We start from the raw sequence: 21,239 nt of genomic DNA on the forward strand, positions 1-21,239 counted from the left end.
CCCAGCTGAGGCACAGCAGGTCCTTTGGACTCTGGAAAAGAATTGGATGACCAGGTATCCTGATCAAGGATGCCTTATGACCCTACTGCGCTGGGCCCACCTCCAGGAGGGTATTAAAGAACACTTACAGGTTGAAGGGTCCCTTACTAAACCCCTACTTTCGGGGACCCCAGAGCATGAGCGAAGGATGGATTATGGGTCATGACAGAACAAAGGCACAGAGGAAGGAAGAAAAGGGACACCAACAAGGGGGTCACCGGCACCACCACTTGCCCATCTGGGTATTTGTAGCTCTGGCATCCCTTTTCAAACAACACTCAGAAATAAACTTATGTATGTAAATAATTTAAAGGTTACTGGCAAGGCAAATAACAGCGCACATTCTGATTTATACCATGGCAAAATTATTACCATCACCAAGACTAATGAAAGCAATTACATAGACTAATAAAAAACATTTTAAGACAAATACGATTTCCTTCTCTAAATCAACATACAGCATTTTCATCCATATTTCCAGATTGCTGAAGAAGTTAATTATAAGCAGTCTCTGCTATTTATACAAAGATTATAAACGAAGAATTTCTAAGAGATCTTTTTGATAACTCTGGTTTTATAATTTACAATAAATTATGCATTACACCTTTGGAACATCAATTATAGTGACTTATTTTAAGGTATCAAAATATATGCAAATATATAACTATATAATGGCGAAATATTATATGTAGCAATGAATATTTTTCTAACTTAAGACGAATCTTCCTTAGCACAAGCATGATAGGCCTCAGAGAGTGTAGCAGAAAGCATCCTGAAGAGAGTGAAAGGTGGTCACTTATGTGAGACAGCAAGGCAGGCTCACGCTGACAGGTGACGGCGTTCCGGTTGGCTTCCATAAAATACCGCTGTGTGCGCCTCCGTTCCCATTCCAGCTTCTTCTCCAGGGCCAGCTGGGATGTGGATAAACTGTCGAAATATTTCATCATGACATCGGCTATCATGGAGCTGACTTCTACAATATCTGGGCGGGCTTCTGCATCCAGCGTGATGCATCTAAGAGAACATAAGCTAATCACAGTCAGGACCAGGCCGCGGGGTGTGGAGGGCCAAGGGTAAATGCCGCTGTGTGTCCACCACGGCGTCTGCACCCAAGATAACCTGGGGTGAGACAGACCTCGAGCACAGTGTTCAGTCTGAGACTTCTCAGAAGACATCTGGAAAGTCTGGGAAGGAGAAGGGGACAGCACTGTTCTCCTTGCAGGGGGGCTGGTGGGCAAGGGTCAGAGGACACACAGGAAGCTGCTCCTCGGTCTCAGGAGGGGTGGGCGGGGTCTGCTTTTCCTGGGTAAGTGGCTCTTTTCCAAAACCACATAGCCTCGCTGGCCAGTGAAACAAACAGGGGTCCCAATAACATCACACGTGATGCACCACAAGGAAGGAAGGATTCTGGTGGTGGGGTGGGGTGGGGCGTCACAGTTTAGTGACTTTCCCAGCTGTGCGGGAGTAATGTCAACACGTCTTGATGAGTGAGTCTTACAAAACACGACTTCATAAAGACAAAATTCAACCCAGTTACTTGGTGGTTTAAGGTGTGTGGAGTGCTCTTTTTAAAGCAGCTAATCTGACACACTGCATGCCGAAACTTTCTCAGATTTTGGAGGTAGGAAACACCAATCAGCCCACTAAAGTGAGGACTGCTCCCGTCACAGCCAACCCCCAGCAGAAGGCTACTCCAGATGCCCGGGGAGCCAGTTATCAAGATCACTGCTTAGCATAATTTAAATCCTTCTGGCACTCACTGTACTATTTAGTCTATATTTAAAAAATCAAAAGCTCTAATTTCACTGAATCATGTGTACTTCTCAATAAATTTTAACTTATTTGGACTTGGAGAAAAAGATCTAATTTTCACACCTTCTATTTGATTTAGCAACCCATAGTTAAGACAACTTTCACCTATAACGATGTCTCCAGGCAATGCACAGGTATTACTACACAAAATTACTATCAGTAACAGAAGTAAAAATAACACTCTAATTTATAATTTTCCTTATTATTCTTTCTTTTATTTATTTGAGGGTTTTTTTAATTTTCTTTTTTCTTTTATTTCAAGTGATAGATGATTTACGATGTTAAAATAGCTTCAGGTATACAACATAGTGATTTTTTTATAGATTATATTCCATGTAAAGTTATTACAAAGTATCAGCTATAGTCCACGTGCTGTACAATACATTCTTGTATATTTGTATACACATATTTACAGTCCGTACCTCTTCACCCCTCTACCCACTGGTAACCACTAGTTTGTTCACTGTATCTGTGAGTCTGTCCTATTTTATTATATTCCTTCATTTTACTTTTTAAATTCTACCTATAAGTGATAACATACAGTATTTGTCTTTCTCTGACTTATTTCACTAAGCATTACAGGTCCAGGTCCATCCACGTGCATGCTAATGGCAAAATTTCATTCTTTTCGATGGCTGAGATTATTCCTAGCTATTTGACTCTTTCTGATGCAATTGTAAAGAGCATCGTTTTCTTACATTCTCTTTCTGATAGTTCATTAGTATTTGCTGTGTATAGAAAAGCAACAGATTCCCGTGTATTCAACTTTTTGGAGATTTCAGAGTTTTAATGTTCATTTCTTCACTGGATGCACTTTGAAATTATTCGGGTTAACAATTTAAAGAGGGTGGAGCAAAGGAAAGATGGAGAATGCAAACAGTTGTTTCTCCCTGATTTAATTTCAAATTCTAGGCGTGGTATGTTTTTCTGAAACAACCACCACAAAGTGCTTACTTCAGAAATCCAGAAATGCAAACGCGGACGGATCTCTGGAGCTACACATCACTACAGCCCACGTAACGAGAAGCGCGCGGTCCTCTTGCTCTGCAAATCAGGTGCGAGTGTGCACGTGTCTCCATGGTAACAGAGCCATGGGCAGGCGCTGCATTATCTATGTGGCTCCATTATGGTTTCCTAACAGATGCTCTGCATTTGTTCTCATTGGATACAATTATGTGTGCTTGTTTATATATAGTTATGTATATATGTATATGTAATTTGATCTGACCTGAAGCCAAGATGCAAATAGCAACTATAACTGAAAGCAACTATTAGCAACTCAATAGCAAGCTATTGGTTCTAATAGTCTTTTGGTGGAGATTTCAGGGTTTTCTAAGTACAGTGTCATGTCATCTGCAAATAGTGACAATTTTACTTTTTCCCTTCTGATATAGATTCCTTTTATTTCTTTTTCTTGTCTGAATGCTGTGGCTAGGACTTCCAATGCTATGTTAAGTAGAAATGTAGAAGGTGCAGATCCTTGTACCTGATTTTAGAGGAAAAGTTTTCAGTTTTCCACCATTGTATATGATGTTAGCTGTGGGTTTATTATAAATCACCTGTATTATGTTGAGATATGCACCCTCTATAAATCATTCTTCTTTAGATTATTTAATATGAATGGGTGCTGAATTTTTCAAAAACTTTTCTGCATTTGATCTACAGCTTTACCAGTGGGATTTTCCCCTTCTTATAATTTCTTCCTTACTGTACCTTTTCTTTTCCACTTAAAGAAGATCCTTTAATACTTTTTGTAAGGTCTGTTTAGTAGTCACGAACTCTTTTAGCTTTTGTCTGAGAACCTCTATCTCTCCTTCAGTTGTGCATAACAGCCTTGCTGGGTAGAGTATTCAACTTTGTAGGGTTTTTTCCCCCTTTCAGCATTTTAAACATATCATGCCGCCCTCTTTTGGCCTGCAATGATTCTGCAGAAAAATCAGCTGACAATCTTATGGGGATTCCCTATAATTGACTCTTTGTTTTCCTCTTGCTGCCTTTAGAAGTCTCTCTTTATCTTTAACTTCTGCCGTTTCAATTATGGGATGTCCGGGTGTGGGTCTCTTTGTGTTTGCTTGTTTGGGACCCTCTGTGCTTCCTGGATGTCTGTTTCCTTCTTCAGCATCAGGAAGTTTTCAGCCATCATATCAAATACATTTTCGACCCTTTTCTCTCCTCTTCTTCTGGGATCCCTGTAATTTGAATGTTGGTATGCACGATGTCCTAGAGGTCTCTTAAACTACTCTCCTTTTTAAAAGTTTGTTGGTTGTTTTGTTTTGTTTTTGCTGTTGTGATAGGGTGGTTTCCATTACTGTACCTCCCACATCACTGATACGTTCTCCCGTTGTCACCTAATCTGTGGTTAATTCCCTCCACGGTATTTTTCATTTCAGTTATTTTATTCTTTAGCTCTGTTGGGTCCTTTTTTCTATTTCCCAATTCCTTCTTAAAGTTCTCACTGTGTTCATTTATTCTTTTCCCAAGTTCAGTTAGCATTTTCTTACCATTGCTTTCAACTCTTTATCAGGTAAATGATTTATCTGGGTCATTAGGATTTTTTTTCAGGATGTATCCTTGTTATTTCTTTTGAAACATATTCTCCTCTTCTCATTTTGTTTACATTTCTCTGTCTCTCTGAATTTAGGAGAAACAGTTACCTGCTCTGGTCTTGCAGGCACGCCTTGTGTGGGAACTGTGTATGCTCAGGGGCCTTGGCGGGAGCTGGATCTGACAGCAGCACCGGCCGCATCTTCTCCCACGTGTGCTGGTGGCCACCACCCTGGTGGGAGGTAGGGTTGGAGCCGGAGGGGCCAGAGCCAGGGCCAGGGCCAAGCTGGGGCTTCTCTGCTCAGTGGCTGTCACTGCCCTGTCAGAGGAGGGATCAGGGCCGCAGGGGTGGAGCAGGAGCCCTGAGGGAGCTGGGTTTCTTCCAGGGGTGCTGGCGGTCTCCACCTTGGTGGGGGTGTGGGCTCAGGGCCCGAGGCCCAGGGGCTGCACTTCTGTGCTGGTGTCACTGTGTCCCCGGTGTGCTCGCGCGGCTAGAGGCTGGGCGTGACGGGAGGGGCAGCGCCGCGCCGCCAAGCTGACTTTGCTCCCTCCCACGTGTGAGCAGTGACACGCGCTGGCAGTGGTGCCTGCGCCCTGGTCAGAGGCAGAGCTGGGGTCCACCCGGCTCCGTCCCCTCCAGGCGTGCACGCTGTCGTGGGCAGTGGCCACCTCTGCCTCAGTGGGGAGCAGCGCCGGAGCCTGAGGGGCTGGGGCAGGAGCCCGGTGGGGGCCGGGGGGAGATGCAGCAGTCCCGACGGGCCGGCCGGAGCCCTCGGCAGTTCTCTGCCTGCTGCCTCCACACTGCGGCTGGGAGAGAGCCGGTCCGGGCCCTTCAGGAGCAGAGTCTCAGTTTCTTACAGCCCCCTGGTGAGCCTCACTGGTTTTCACACCGGCTGAGGGGTCTCTCTTCCCGGTGTCGGCCCCCAGGGCTGGGGTGCCCAGTGCGGAGCCTCGACCCCTCACTCCCCAAGGAGACACTGAGCCTGTGATGTCTCCTCCTCTTCTGCGTGTGGGTCCCGACCAGGTCCCTTCCCCCTTTCTGCCAGAATCCGTGTGAAGCTTTCTTCACAGCCCCAGCTGCAGGGGAGCTGTTCTGCGGGTCCCCAGGCTGATGTCAGTGAGAGTCCCTCTGTGTAGTTGTAGTCGGGATGTGTTCGTGAGGGGAGGGGAGCCAGTGTCCTCCGAATCTGTCACCTTGATATCTCTCTCCTTTCTTGAGTTGATTAACCGTGAGTAAAATGCGCCCATTCTAATCAAATTTTTAAACATTTTTTATTGATTTATAGTCATTTTACAATGTTGTGTCAAATTCCAGTGTAGAGCACAATTTTCCGTTATACATGAACATACATATATTAATTGTCACTATTTCTTTTTGCTGTGAGCTACCACAAGATCTTGTATATATTTCCCTGTGTAATGCAGCATAATCTTGTTTATCTGTTCTACAGATGCCTGTCAGTATCTACAAATTTTGAAATCCCAGTCTGTTCTTTCCTACCCCCTGCCCCCTTGGCAACCACAAGTTTGAATTCTATGTCTTAGTCTCTTTCTGTTTTGCATTTATGTTTTTTGTTTTTTAAGGTTCCACATATGAGAGACTCATGTGGTATTTTTCTTTCTCTTTCTGGCTTTCTTCACTTAAATGACAGTCTCCTGGAGCATCCATGTTCCTGCAAGTGGCGTTACATTGTCATTTTTTGTCTGAATAGCATTCCACTATATAAATATACCACCTCTTCTTTATCCAGTGCTCTGTCAATGGACATTTAGGCTGTTTCCATGTCTTGGGTATTGTAAATAGTGCTACTATGAACACGGGGTGCAGGTGTCATTTTGAAGTAGGGTTCCTTCTGTATATAAGCCCAGGAGCGAGATTCCTGGGTCATATGGTAAGTCTATTCCTAGTCTTTTGAGGAATCTCCACACTGTTTTCCATAGTGGCTGCACCAAACTGCATTCCCACCAGCAGTGTAGGAGGGTTCCCCTTTCTCCACAGCCTCTCCAGCATTTGTCATTTGTGGACTTTTGAATGATGGCCATTCTGACTGGTGTGAGGTGATACCTCATTGAAGTTTTGATTTGCATTTCTCTGATAATTAGTGATACTGAGCATTTTTTCATGTGCCTATGAGCATTTGTACTACTTCCTTGGAGAATTGCTTGTTTAGGTCTTCTGCCCATTTTTGGATTGGGTTGTTTATTTTTTCTTATTAAGTCATATGAGCTGTTTATATATTCTGGAGATCAAGCCATTGTTGGTTTCATCATTTGCAAAAATTTTCTCCCATTCTGTAGGTTGTTTTTTTTTTTTGCTTATGGTTTCCTTTGCTGTCCAGGAGCTTGTAAATTTCATTGGGTCCCATTTATTTATTCTTGCTTTTTTTTCTATTGCTTGAGTAGACTGTTCTAGGAGAACATTTTTGAGACGTATGTCAGATAATATTTTGCCTATATTTTCTTCAAGGAGGTTTATTTTATCTTGTCTTATGGTTAAGTCTTTGATCCATTTTGAGTTGATTTTTGTATATGGTGTAAGGGGGTGTTCTAGCCTCATTGATTTACAAGCTGCTGTCCAGTTTTTCCAACACAATTTGCTGAAGAGACTGTCTTTATTCCATTGTATATTCTTGTCTCCTTTATTGAAGATTAGTTGACCAAAAGTTTTTGGGTTCATTTCTGGGCTCTCTATTCTGTTCCATTGGTCCGTATGTCTGGTTTTGTACCAATACCATGCTGTCTTGATGACTGTAGCTCTAAAGTATTGTCTGAAATCTGGGAGAGTTACTCCTCCAGCCTCTTTCTTTCTCTTCAGTAATGCTTTGGCAATTCTAGGTCTTTGGTGGTTCCATATAAATTTTATTATGATTTGTTCTAGTTCTGTGAAATATGCCCTGGGTAATTTGATAGGGATTGCATTAAATCTGTAGAATGCCTTGGACAGGGTGACCATTTTAACAATATTGAGTCTTCCAATTCAGCAGCATGAGATATCCTTCCATTTTTTTAAGTCTTCTTTAATTTCTTTCATCAATGGTTTATAGTTTTCTGTGTATAATTCTTTCACCTCCTTGGTTAGATTTATTCCTAGATATTTTATTACTTTGGGTGCTATTTTAAAGGGGATTGTTTCTTTACTTTCTTTTTTGTGTTGATTCATCATTAATATAAAGAAATGCAACTGATTTTTGTACGTTAACCTTGTAACCTGCTACCTTGCTGAATTCAAGTCATTACTTCATCATTCCGTGCTTTATCTTCATGCTACTTGTTCTGAGGTTCCAAGAAGGTGGGCTTGCACGACGGTTATCACAGGCACTTATGCCTCTGCTGAATTCTTACCTAACAAAGTTCAGTCTCTGCATTTATTATATAGAAAACAAGGCAAGAGACTGAGGAGACAGAGGCAGCTACATAATTCGGGGGTGCATAAGGTAAACTGTTGGGCCCCAGGATGGAGTGGAGAAGTCAATAACCCTTCCCACAGTCCAGCATTCGAACTGCTGGTAGACAAGAGACCCCGACGAGATTGCAACCTCCATGCCAACAGGAAGCAACTGGCACAGTCCTCCCGTGCTGACACATCCAATGCCCACACTGGGCAGAGGGCAGCAGCGATGGGACAGGGAGAGGGAGATGGAGCTGGAGGCCAGGCGGAGGCCCGGAGGGCTGTGAGCAGATGGCTGAGAGTCTAAGCCGAGTGCAGGGAGCTGGCCAGACCACACATGAGCTAGTGTTCAAGCCCCCAACGTGTAAGTTCCTCCCCCATCAGACTTCACTTCCCACATATTCACACATTCAAAGACAATCCTACTAAGAATTTCGAGTATTCAAGCTTCTTAATTTTTTGCTCATAATCTCAAGATAAGTTAAGTGTTGAACTTCACTTTTGAATTAAATCAGGTTCCTCATCTACCTTCACTTATGGGCAAAAGAGATTAAAGCTGATAAAAAAAAAAAAAAGAAGAACAAAACTGATAAAAATACTTGGCTGCCCAAGTGTTGCTCATGAATACCATGTGAGCAAAAAGCCCAGCATGTAAGCCTTCATCAGTGCAGATATTCTCAAGACTTAGTCCATGAGTATTTAAACTGATTCATGGTCATATCAGTTGAATTATCATCTGAGCTTTTTTTTTTAATAAAAAAGGAAATGTAACCTAGTATTACACATTATGCAGTTACATACTATGGTAAATGGGAACCGGAACGACCTCTGTTCTGGCATTCAGTCATCTCCTCACCCAAAGTCACTCCCTTCCTGTGTTTGTAGTCACTGGCGTTGGAAAAGGCGCCACCCAGGAGATGCAGGTTAGCTCACAGTTAGGCCTGCAGGCTCTGAGTCAGAGAGCTGGGGGTTAAATCTCAGCTCCCCTTTATTCACTCTGATCTTGGGGAAGCTTTAGCTTCTATGTCTCAGACAGCCTATCAGCAAAATGGGATAATCGTAGTATCTACCACATCAAGCTGGTATGTTGATGAAATGAAGCCATCTCTGTAAAGTGCTGGCACGCTGTAAACGCTCAATAAGTTAAAAAGAAAATACACAACTTCCTTTCTCTTCCACCCCCTCCCTCGCTGAACCCACACCAGCTTCGGTCGCTTCTGCCTCCTCAGTGTTTCTGGGATCCGGGTCCTTCCCTCTGATCCCACAGCTATGGCCCATTTCATCATCACCTGTTTGGACCACTGACACCGTCTGCTAGATGACAGACATGTCTCTTGTCCACCTCTGACTCATACTGTAAACTGAATACTCCAAAACTGACCACCATACGCCTCTACTCAGAACTCCTCAGCAGCCCCTCAGGGCCCAAGAGGACAAAAGGAAAATTCCTGGCATGCCATCCCAGCCCCTCTTCAGCTGGCCTTACCTCCTTCCACAGCCTGAGCCCCACTTCTCCCTACCAGCAACACACCGAAAGCTCCTCCACGACCTTTGCCGACCAGCCTAGCACCTTCCTGTGTGCCCGCCTCTGCTTAAATTTGCGTTTTGCTGACTGTATCTATTCTTTCACAAAAGACTTGCCATATCTGCTCATCCCTCTCTTCCAAACCTCATCAGGAAGGCTTCTTGGACCATCTTCAGACAGACTTACTGTCCCCCTTTCACGTTCCCATTGTCTGTGTATATTTAAGTCCTTAAAACTACTACAATCATTGTATAGTTCAGTCTGTTTCACCACCAGAAACTGGAAACTTCTGGAGAGGAGGGGCCTGTCTCCTTCACCATGGACCCCCCAGCATGTAAAATGGAGTCTGGGTCTTGATGGGTATTCAGCAAGTGAATGAATTAATGAACAAATGAACGAACCGATGAGTGAGCATCTAAGAATTTACCTGTCCCTAATCTAAAATATTTGGGCACAGCATTTTGGAATCTCAGGGGCATCTCCTACCGGAAGGTCCAGTTCAGCCTCATTGTTCTGAAATGCCTCCCTGCTTGGATATTTCAGAGGAATTCTGAGGAGCAACCGAATGCATTAATGATGCTCTAATCAAATAAAATGTCACATTCTAAAAAAAAATCTGGGATGTTGCACTCATCCTACCCACTTTGTCTCCGCTCTGTGGTGAGAGACCAGGTGGAAATAACGTTCAACTGTAAACATTTCATGTTCTAAGAAACAAAGAGTTGAATGGATGGTGAAAATGTAAAGATCCACGTGTCCTTAGAACAAGCTGAAGGCATTCACTGCCATGGCATTATGATTGCCTTTGGCACAAAGCGCCAGACGGCTTATGCAACCAGGTGTAGAAAGAGAAAACTTAGGCAACTGGGATATTTTGTGCATAAAAGGAAATGTTCTTCCTTTTTAAAAAGTAAACACTCTCTTAACAGTGGACTGGAAGGCAGAAACAGCAATGCTGTTGTTGGGTAGAGCAACAAAAAATGTATTTTCTGCCCCAGACTCTTCCGGGCTACCAAGTAATTCTCCCAATTTAAAAGCCTGCTTAGAAACTAAGAAAATGGGAAATTGACTTTGTTCCCTAGTTCTCTTTAAATTTAATTTTTAAAGACTACAAATCCAAAGCAATTGGAATATGTAACTGCATGCAACTCACAATGGGTTTTGGTTGTATGTCAAATTTTCTAAAGATAAAATTTGGGATATGAACCCAGGCACTGAGTCTTGAACAATTTTCAGTGAACACTGTATCTGTTACAGGCTGCATGCTGCAATCTGAATTTGTAGTCAGTCATAAAATTTCAGGCTGAGTTCCTACTAATTATGGGCATCCTAATATTTTGAATTAGAAGTGTACTCAAAACATTTACTGCATTGTCCCCTACTGGTGATCGTCCATCCTCTTAAACAGCCTGGTTGACAGGGGACTCACCACCCACCCGGCAGCCTGCTCCACTATGGAACCTCTAATTCTGACACACACTTCCTAATGGTGAGCTAACCCTGGCCTCCCCAGAACTTCCACTCCATGGGCTTGGTGCCATTTGCTGAAGTTCCACATCACAAATCCAGGTGTTTTCATATTCTCAGTGTCATTCCATTTTCCCAGTTAACTGAAGTATTTTGTCATCCTTGTATAACGGTACTCCAACACTTGTTGACTCAACTTTCAACGCACAGCGAAACAACCCCACTTCTCTCCATCAACACCACCACCAGTCCAGTCAAAGCTGCCATCACCACTCAGCACAGGTGGACCTGCTTTTCCCTCCCTTCTCACACCCCTTGCTCTATTCCCTAGAGTTCAGCCAGGATGGTCCTTGCTGAAGAAGAAATCTTCACTATGTCTCAACCCGTTAATAGCCCTTCAGTCCACTCCTTAGTGCTGGAGATAAAAATTCAAGACCTCGACGTGGCCTACAGCAGCTAGTCAACCCTGGCCCCTGGCAGCCTCCCAGACCCACTCGCTGTCTGTTTTCTCCTTTGCTTGATGTGCTGCATCTCCAATTTCTTCCAGTTCTTCAGACCAACAAGCTGTCCCACTGAGGAAAGCCTTCAGAGACACGGGTCTGTGAAGTGCTTACTCCGCTCTGCTCAGTGAGAGTTAGTGAATGTCTGGGTCTCAGATTATATGCCCTTTCTTCAGAGAAACTTTCCCCGATCCCCAGACTACACCAAGTCCTTCTGTAATCTCATTTCCCCCTTTACCATCCTTCATCAAATACATCTTAATTTTTATATGCTTCATTCCATAAATAATATTATTAATAATGCCAATACCTAATTTTATGGAGGAGTTACTACGTGCTGGGTACCGTGCTAAGAGCATCAGAAGCCCGATCCTATTCTGGCTTCAAAGCAAGCCCGTGAGTGGTTACTACTGCTACCCACACATGACAGATGGGAAGAGTGGGGCTCAGGAAGTTTAAGGTGAGTGGATGAGGGGATTAGAATCCACTTGATTCTAGAACCTACTACAGTTCTTAAGCATTTCATGATAATGCTGGGATCTAATGCTGACTCTGCTAAGAGGTGTGGATACCAACAGCCAAGGGGATGATCAGGAGCAAGTGATGGCCCTGTCTGCCCAGTGCCACAAGGTCAGAACAAGGTCTCTGTACTTTTTCTCCACACTATTTTCCCCTAGTCTTCGTGGCACTCAAATACCTAAGAAAAGGAGAGCTTCAATGAGTCAGTTTGGTTCTCCTGTCTTGACATCTCTGGAGACTTCCTGAATTTTTAAGGCATTTCCCAGAAAGCAAATAGCAGAGAACAGGAGACGAACAGTTTAAAAATGTTGTCTGGATTCATTAGCAACAGGGCAGATCTGGTAAACATGGAATTCAGATGATTTAGAAAGGGATGTGAGCTCACTTGCCAGGACATTAAAAATTAGAACTGCCAGCATGGCTCCAGATTATCCGCGGCCACGCTCCGTGCTAAGTGATTTGCACGTGTTACTTTGTATAATCACCACACCAGCCTGATGAGGCTGGTACTGCTGTGATCTCCACTTTATCAGATGAGGAAACAGGTGGAGAGAAAATAGTCAGACTCTTTGCTCAGAGTCCACAGTTAGTGAAACTCAGCCACTGCTGGGCCTGAGGTGCTTAGGACATAGGGCAGCGTCGTGCTGAGCGAGGAAGGATTCAAGATACAATCCTACGAACATATGAGGAGTATCCATTATGCCTGAACAATGGGCTGGGAGGGGAAGCCAGAGGGAAGGGGTGCAGCCATGGCAGCGTGTCTATTCCATTCCATCAGAGATGGCGCTGAGTGAGGACAGACACAGAACTGAGTCTGAAAGGAACTGGCCAGGGGACGGATGAAGATTCTATCTGAGGCGACCCTCGGATTTCTATTACAATAATAAGGATCTGACTCATCTTGATGGGGCGGAGTAATACTCTGGGGCCAACTTAAGAACAGAAGATGGTCCAGAAGTAACAGTCAGGCAGGTAAAGGTCACTCATGCATACAACCAGCCAATTGTTAAGCGTCTGCTTTGCACTGGGCATCACCCTGGGCACTGAACAGCTGTAAAGTAAGCTTAAAAAGCCCCTACTTTTGTGGAGTTTTCCTTTTGGTGGGGAAGAGAGACAACAAAGAAACAAGGCCGCAGGCACAAGTATTATGTTAGGGGTGGTGGGGTCCATGAACTCTGCAAAGCGGGCAAGTGCTGGGAGGCTGGGGGGCCTCAAGGCACCCCGGTAACACAGAGCTCCAATCTCAGCAGCGACCCAGAGGAAGAGAGTGTCTCTGCCACACGTGTATCAGAGGGAAGAGAATGGGGTGGAGGGGAAGGGGAGGAGAGACGGGCCAGAGGGAGGGTGCTTGCTGGGACGCACAGGGGCTCCCTGTGGCTGGGGTGGAGGGGGCAGAGAGCAAGGGCGAGGTCAGCTGGGACAAGCCCTGTGGGGACCGAACTTTGAGACTCCAAAGGGATAAGGACTTTCATTGCACTCCTCCTACCGGGCTAGCTGGAGCACTTCTTTCTGACTTTCTTTGAGAAATTATTATATAACATTATCAACTTAAAAATAGAATATTACCAACTTAAAAATAGGAATAAAAAAATGCTTGTAATGTTATCATCTGATGTGGCCTTTTTTAGTTTCCAGTGTTCTTGCCCAGCCTTTTTTCACATCTACACCTATTTTTGTCTTTGTTTGTTTTCCTAAGCTTCAGATCACACTTGTTTCACAGGCTGATACAAAGTCTTCTGAATCATCTATCTAATGGTCGCAGTATGTCAAGTCAATGTCCTACGTCTTTTTGGACACTTGGGTGACTTCCAAATGGTCCCCGTGATTGGTGATGCACAAACGTTTTTCTAGGCTTGGGTTCTTTGGGATCCCTTCCTCTTTGTAAATATTTACATAGTGACTTTGTGAGGTATTTCTTGGTAATCCCGACAGGTTCGCAGTTGTGAGACAAAATTACCTGCTGATGGTGGTGGTCACCTTTTCAGAGTAGATGACTTCTGGCACTGGTTCATACACTGCCTCCACGATCTGCCAAACAGAGGACAGTGATGGACGTAAAGGACCCATGGTGCCTCTAGGTGGTGGTCCTTGGCCACAAAACTAGAGTTACTCAACAAGCATCATAACCTCGTGCACACATTTTCATCAGAAACAAAACAGAAAAATTCATATAAATTGAAAGTTTCTGAGCAAAAAATTGTATTTTTCAAGCTGACTTAAAGTTAACCTCACGTTCATAATGATGTGCAGGATAATATAATATGCTGGGTTGAGGGTAGTCCAAAACACAATTAAGAATAAAAGCAAAGTGGTATATTTATTTTGATAATTTTCTAGGATAAATTGAAGACAATTATAGGGGAATGTGGGCCACAGGACAAGATGCAGATTTGGAAGAAACAAAAAATAAACTGGGTCAAGCGGCTAATAAAACTATACCTCTTTTCATCGACAGTTGCATTCAAATCACAAAGGTTCTATCTGAGAAGAAAAGGAATGGTAGATTTGGCAACATGAGATCCTGCCTGCCTCCCAAGTTTGCTTAACTTTGTAGGCAGGGAGAGCATGTTGGTGCTGTAGAAGGGAGGGCTCAGAGTCACCATCTGATAAAGGATGCAGCCTGCTGCCCAGATGTCCGCCTTCTCCCCATACAGCTCACTCTTCAGCACCTTGGGGCTGCGGGAAAATGACGATGGTCATGAACAGTGAAAAAGGAAGAAGTCAGCACGGGAAAAATTTCCACTTTCAAGCTATAGTTGGAGACGCAAAAAAAAAAAAAACAACTCTGGGTCACTAATTCAAATAACATACTAAAAAGTGTCTTTGAATACTCTCAGACTAGGTGAGTTGAGCAGCACAACTAAGCAATTTTATTTTAAGCCACAAATAACAATGAACTGCATAAACACCTCTCGAGGAGTGATGGAAATGTTAACTATCTTGATTGTGGCGATGGTTTCATAGGTGTAGACATCTATCAAAATTCATCAAGCTGTACATCTGAAATATGTGTAGTTTACTGTACAGGAATCATACCAGAATAAAGTTGTTTAAAAAAAAAGATGAGAGATTGGAATCCTCATACACTGCTGATGGGAATGTAAAATGGTGCAGCCTATTGGAAAACAGTTAGGCAGTTCTTAAAAAGTTGAACACAGAGTTGCCATATTAAGGGATACAGCTCCGGGCCAAATCCTGTGTGTGATCTTTCGGGTCCAACCACAGGCTTTGCCTGGCACATCTCCTGGGAGGAACCTGCCCTCCCCACACCAGACGTCGCACTCTGCCAGTATCCCACAGGTCCCGGAGGGAGTTGCAGTAACGAACTTGGCTTCCCTGTCAACCCCAGTCAGCCACGTGCACAGTCACAGCTGCGCTCCCAGACCAGGTGCCTCTGATCGGTGCCCGGAGGCCTTGGCGGGGCCACCCGCCAGAGCCTGGGCTGAGACCACCTTGTGAGGGTCTGGCTGAGGTAGACCGTTCAACTGCTGGTGACACTTCTGCATAATGTTAATGAATGGTTACGCACATTACAGAAGCATGAAAACCCAGACAGAAAGGGTATATGTCAACTTCAGGGTAGTGATCACCTCTGGGGAGGAAGAGGAAATACAATGGGGAGGGGTCTTCAATTGAATGAATACATAGCATAACTTCTTCAAAACATTTTTCCTAAGTAGATATAATATAGCTAGAATATATTGAAACCAGTGTGTATAAATGGATGTTTATTAACTAATGAAATATTTCACAGTAAAAAAGAATTAAAAAAAACCAAAATAATGCTTAGGGATAGGTGGCAGAATAACATGATTCTAAATTCGTGATACATTTATATACTTTTCAAATTCTTCCAACCGTCATGAATTTATTTCATAATGATAAACAGCACATGTATTTTTTCAAAAATCTATCATGATCAGTAAATTTACTTATGCAGAGAGCTTGAAAAAACAAACCAGTATTAAAAATCTCATTTTGGTGTAAAAACCCTAAACAAGTGTTTTTACTAGGCCAGTGCTGAGAAACTTTTTCTAATGCAAGTCAATATTTAAAGGCGAAATTTAGATGTATCCAAATTATAAGGGATATTTAGGAACTGAAATGCAAATAAATTACAGCTATAATCGTTATTCCTCTCGATGTCCTTTTGAAAACATGACTTTAAATAAATCTGGATTCTCTGAATGTGTTTATTCAATCTTTTCCTATAAATTACTCTGTGTAGAGCTACAGCTAATAACAGATTTTTTAAAAGAGCTGGAATATCTAATTCAATAGTTTTCAAAAATATTCTAAAACTCTCTTCATATTAAATAATGTGTAAAAGCCCCCTCACTGTTCAGACGACATCAGAACGAAGGCACTTTGTTGAAGCAGGGGTCTTGATTTCTCACTTGTTCCACAGATACATGCCCTCTCTCCCCTCTTTACCTCTCACCATCAGTGGCTTCTTCTGCTCTGGACACCAGCATCCTCAGCTCTGCTGGCCTCTCACCACCACCCTCATTCTCACAGTTCACAGCACACTTCTCCATGAGCTGTTGCTGGTTCTACCTGTGACTGCTTGTCACCTCCCCCCCAACCCCAAAGCCCTTACTATTCCCCCAAAACCACTCCTGGTAATCACTGCCTATCTGCAGATCTAAGGGGTGTCCTTTGGTCCTTTCCATTGAGTCATGAAATCATCCCATGAAAGTGACAATTCTCAATGCTTGGCCCTTCTGCATACAGGATGCTGTGACCTAGGAAAAGCACTGTGCTCCTCCTCGGACACTTTCTCGTGTCTTGTCTGACTCTAGTTTCCCTTGGCTCTCTTTCTTCTCCCTCCTCTTTGCCTGCTCCTCCCAAACCTCTCCAGGGCTTGCTCCCACTGAGTCTGCCCCTGAAGTGCTGTGGCCCCTCAAGGTCTAGCTCAGTACTTGTCTGCTTCACAGCCAGTCCCGCCTAGATGCCCATGAGCCTCTCTCCCCCGGGGCTCCCACAACATATTTGGGTTGCTTATTGGGCATGACAGCCTTACTGCCTCAAAAACAACCCGAATGTTATGGAGATGCTGCTGTGGGTTGAAGTCCTTAATCCTGATACCTATGAATGTGACCTCATTTGGAGATAGGGTCTTTGCAGATGTAATCGGGTTAAGATGAGTTCATACTTGATTGAGGTGGGCCCTAATCCAGATGACTAGTGTCTTAATGAGAAGAGGAAACAGAGACACAGACATAGACGAGCGGGGAAAATACCGTATGGTGATGGAGATAGAGATGAGAGGGATGTACCTGCATGTCCATTCCTGATCTGTCCTGGTCCACCTGCCTCCTGGACACCCCCCAGCTTATCCAGTAGAGAGCCCCGTTTCCTAACAAGGACAGCTGTCTGGCTCCCCCGGGTGAATTCTGGATTTCCTCTTGGTAGCCTTGATGAAAGCTCCAGCAGCTTCTGCACCCAGTTGGAGGTCACCTGCTCTACAGGGTGACTCTGGCCATAGGTGACCCTGGCCATAGGTGACCCTGCCCCACAACACTGCCAGGAGGGGTGGGGAATACAACCCGAAAGTATGGAGAAGTTAGGGCCTACGGACAAACTCTGACCAATGAGAAACAGAGATGAGTTTTCCCCCCTTATTTCCCCCAATGGATTCTTCTAATGCACACATGTGCCTTAAGATCCACCCAGAGACATGCCCCTTGACCAAGTAACTGGTGGTTTCTACTGAAGCTGTGGCCAGCTTGGCATCACACCACACTGTATTGTGACCTCCCTTCCCTTCCTTGTTTCTCAATTCATCTCACTCTCAATGCCCTGGGACCACCACCTCCCAAAAAAGGGCTAGCATTTGTGCTCCATTTTCTGTGGAACTCAGGATAAGACTAGGTATTTAACTTCCTTCTGTCCCATCTAACAATGGGACAACGACAGTCCTTCTCATACAACTGCTGAAGTTATTATGCCAGAGAATGCCTTGTGCTCAGAAAACGCTACTTGTTAAAATTAGCAATAAATACAGAGAGAGCCACCAGCATTTCTGCATCTCCCTCCCACTGGGGTTGGGGAGGAGGGAGTCGGAGAATGTGTGTATTCCTGATGCATCTTCTTTTCTTTTGTTCTTTTTGAAATTAAAATCTATTAGTACTGCACCTTATCCCACAGAGGCATGGAAGCTCATTTACGCAGAAAAGGCACTTACTAAATGCCGTTAGGGGACTCACAGGGTTTCTGGGAGGACCCAAGAGCCAGCCTTGGGGGCTTTTCAGTGAGAATGTCTCCCCGGCACAGCCTTCACCACTGACACTGGACAGCAGACACCAGGACGCCAATACCACCGTCTTCCACCACCGCCCTTGCCCTGCCTCCAAACTGGACTCCGCCCAGCTCATGTTCTCTCCCATTCACCACCTGCAGATCCAAGTCTTGCTGAGGCCACATGGTAGCCACCTGGTACAGCTGCAAGGGCAGCTAAAAGAACACTTTTCTTTCTGGTGCCTTCTTTAACGAGAGGACATTCAAAAAGTAGGAAGCTCCCCAAATACAGAAAAGGCGTTCAAAGGTCTTCAGGACAGCCAAAAATATGACAAATGCCCACTCCACAGCTGTTTGAGGAAGCACCCCAAATCAAATAAAATATGGTTCCAAATTAAAAAGAAAGAACAAGAAGGGAGGGCTGGAAAAACAACCTACCTACTGAGGGGATTCCTGCAAAGTGTGCCTCGTGTCCAGGTCATCTGTGATGCTTAGGGCCTGGGGGGAGCTCACGCTGTTTTGTGAGCTGCTGCTGGGGCCACCATAGCACTGGAGTTCTCCTCTACACAAGCTTATACTCGGGGTCGCCTCTTTCTAGCCCTCAGACAACTTGCCATTGTAATTAGAAATCAAAGTGAACATGAACAAGTTCTACTCAAGCCTAGTATTACTCATCAACCCTCAGGCAGAAATCTTAGACAATTACCCTGTCAACAAGGAGACGTAATACTCAGATGACAGAGTCTCTTATTCTTAGAAGAAAAGATACGTGATAGATTGAAAATTAAAATATCTGAAGAAAGACAACGAATCACTTCTATTAAGTATATCCATCCATGGTCCCAACAATTACAATTACAGGCTACTTCCTCTCCTATGTTACTCATACTGGTGTCCCTTGAACAACACAGGGCTTAGGAGTAAAGCCCTCTGCACAGTCCAAAATCTGTATTTAATTTATAGTCAGTTCTCAGTACCTGCAGGTCCGCACACTTGGGCTCAGCCAACCAGGTGGGCAGTACTGGGGTATGCATGGAGTGAATAAAACCTGACTGTAAGTGGACTCACACAGCTCAAACACGTGTTGTTCAAGGGTCAGCTGTATGTGAAAGAAGTCACCAAGAATTTAAGTTTTCCTTTAAAGTTTATAGACTACTTCTCACATTTTGAAGACTTATTCATTTTTTAGAGCCCTTTAAGTTTACAGCAACACTGAGAGGAATTTATGGAGATTTTCCGTATACCCCCTTCCCCTCCACAGCCCCTTTCTCTTTTATTCTCGTTAATGTGAGGCTCATATCAGCCCACCCCTGGATTATCACAGAAGCCTTCCTCCCTTAATTGCCTTCACATGTTCCGTCACTGAGCAACTGTTTCCTGAGCACCTACTATGTGCCAAGTCCTCTCTTCCAGACAGTTTTGTTATGAAAGTACAGAGAAAAGTGGGTTAGTAGCTGGAAAAGAAAGAGAAGAATGTTGAGTGTGCTTGTTTTTTAAGATAGGGAAAAATGGCAGTATGCTGGCTGATGCACAGGCATGAGTCAGTGGAGGTGGAGAAACTAGTGATGCAGCGTGAAGAGGGTTGGCCTGCAGGACATGGAGACACAGCAGGGGACTGGCCTCCATGAGGACTGCAGGAGCGCACGTCATGCAGGGCCAAGGGTGCAGGTGGGACGGGGGAAGGGGGCAGGGCAGGATCACTAAAGGAACAACACAGCCATTGAGGACACGACGAACACTGGCCAGAACCAACCGGGCCCAAGATGGTGGAAGATTTGACTCTGAGTGACCTTGAGCCTCATTAGACACTCACTGTAGTACATTAACATGCTAAATGACACTCCCACAGGTGCCATGACAGTTCCGAGGGTGCCTGAAGGCCAAAAGATGGGCGGTGGCCCAATTCCTGGAAATCCACCCACCCTTTCCCCCAAATAGTTGGACTAATCCTCCCACGTGTCAGCCCATGAAATTATCCAGCCCATGAAAACTAACAACCCCATACACGGGGGCGGCCTCGCTGGCCTTCTGAGACGGCCCACACTCTGTGTACGGAGTGTGCCTCTCCCTGAATAAAGCTACTTTCACTCTCCTGTGGCCCGCTCTTGAATTCTTTCCTGGACGAAGCCAAGGACCCTCACTCGGCGGCCTGTCCCAGGGACTCGCCCAAGACTTGGGGCGTGACCATCCTCTCGTACCCCCTTCTACTGGAGCACAGGGAGCTGGGAAGACATGGAAGCAAAGCTTGTGGAAGTGCCGCCACAATGGCTCCTAGTTTCTCAGGGAAGCAGGCAGCAGAGTCGCTGGTGTAGAAGTTGGAGTTCAAACTCTTGCTGTTAACTCAAACCTTACTCAAACACCTCTACATAAGCCTCCGCACACACTGATCCCCCACTTCACTAATCTCTCGGCGCCCCTTCAATGACCTGTGTCCTTCACCGGGCTTGCCCTGCTGTACCCCACCGAGGGGCAGCAGAGGGAGTCATGATAAACACTGGATTCCATCAAAATGTGTTAATTATGAATGAAAGATGTTGCAGCCACATCAGCAAACAAAGGATGCTGTGGTCATCAAGTCATCAACCACTATCCTTGCCCTGAGGGATGGAGGCAAACAGGTTGCCACTGCCAAGCCCTCAGCCACTGCACCACCCCCAACAGTGCTCCCCGAGGGGAGGCAGGATGGGAAAGAACAGGACACTAGCCCTAGACAGCTACGGTGCATGTCAAAGGAATGATTTCAATGAGCCCAGACTCTTTCATCCTCCTATACCTAGAAAAGCACTGAATTCCTTAATTTGAGGTGTCTGGTTTCCTTTAATTAACAGTCATCTTTTGATGCCCCACTACCTGGTCTTTGCCGCAAAAACCCCCACAGACACTGACTCCCCCTTAACTCTTTGGAGCAGTTCCTCAGAGCTGTCTTAGAGGTTGTCTCTTGGGCTAAAGTCCTCAGCTTTTGTCTGCCAAATAAAACATAATTGTCAACTTTCAGGTTGTGCGTCTTTTTTTAGTCGACAGTACAAAACTTGAAAATATACATCACTAAGTGATACCATAGCTAAGGAAATACAGTAATTTTACTCATATAACAAGAGCATACACAGAGGATACTGAAAATCACCATGTATCAGATTATCTCCAGTGTCCGTGGTCTTGATGACATACGGGCTTTAGACTAAAAGATGGCTGCAAGTTCTCCTTC

General features: G+C 44.6%; 1 protein-coding gene across 1 annotated transcript in view; it reads right to left on the minus strand.

The window, feature by feature from the left end:
• LOC140686649 (serine/threonine-protein kinase Nek10-like) overlaps window positions 1–15,300 on the minus strand; it is a 257,489-nt gene extending 242,189 nt beyond the window's left edge. The window contains exons 1-4 of the mRNA XM_072940852.1: window positions 15,164–15,300; window positions 14,343–14,470; window positions 13,752–13,824; window positions 840–1,053 (exon numbers count right to left, since the gene is read on the minus strand). Coding sequence (XP_072796953.1) covers window positions 840–1,053; window positions 13,752–13,824; window positions 14,343–14,470; window positions 15,164–15,300 — 552 coding nt within the window. The remainder of the gene's footprint in view (window positions 1–839; window positions 1,054–13,751; window positions 13,825–14,342; window positions 14,471–15,163) is intronic.
• Window positions 15,301–21,239: the final 5,939 nt, after the last annotated feature.

This window comes from Vicugna pacos, chromosome 17 (assembly GCF_048564905.1).
Source record: "Vicugna pacos chromosome 17, VicPac4, whole genome shotgun sequence".
Classification (NCBI taxonomy): domain Eukaryota; kingdom Metazoa; phylum Chordata; class Mammalia; order Artiodactyla; family Camelidae; genus Vicugna; species Vicugna pacos.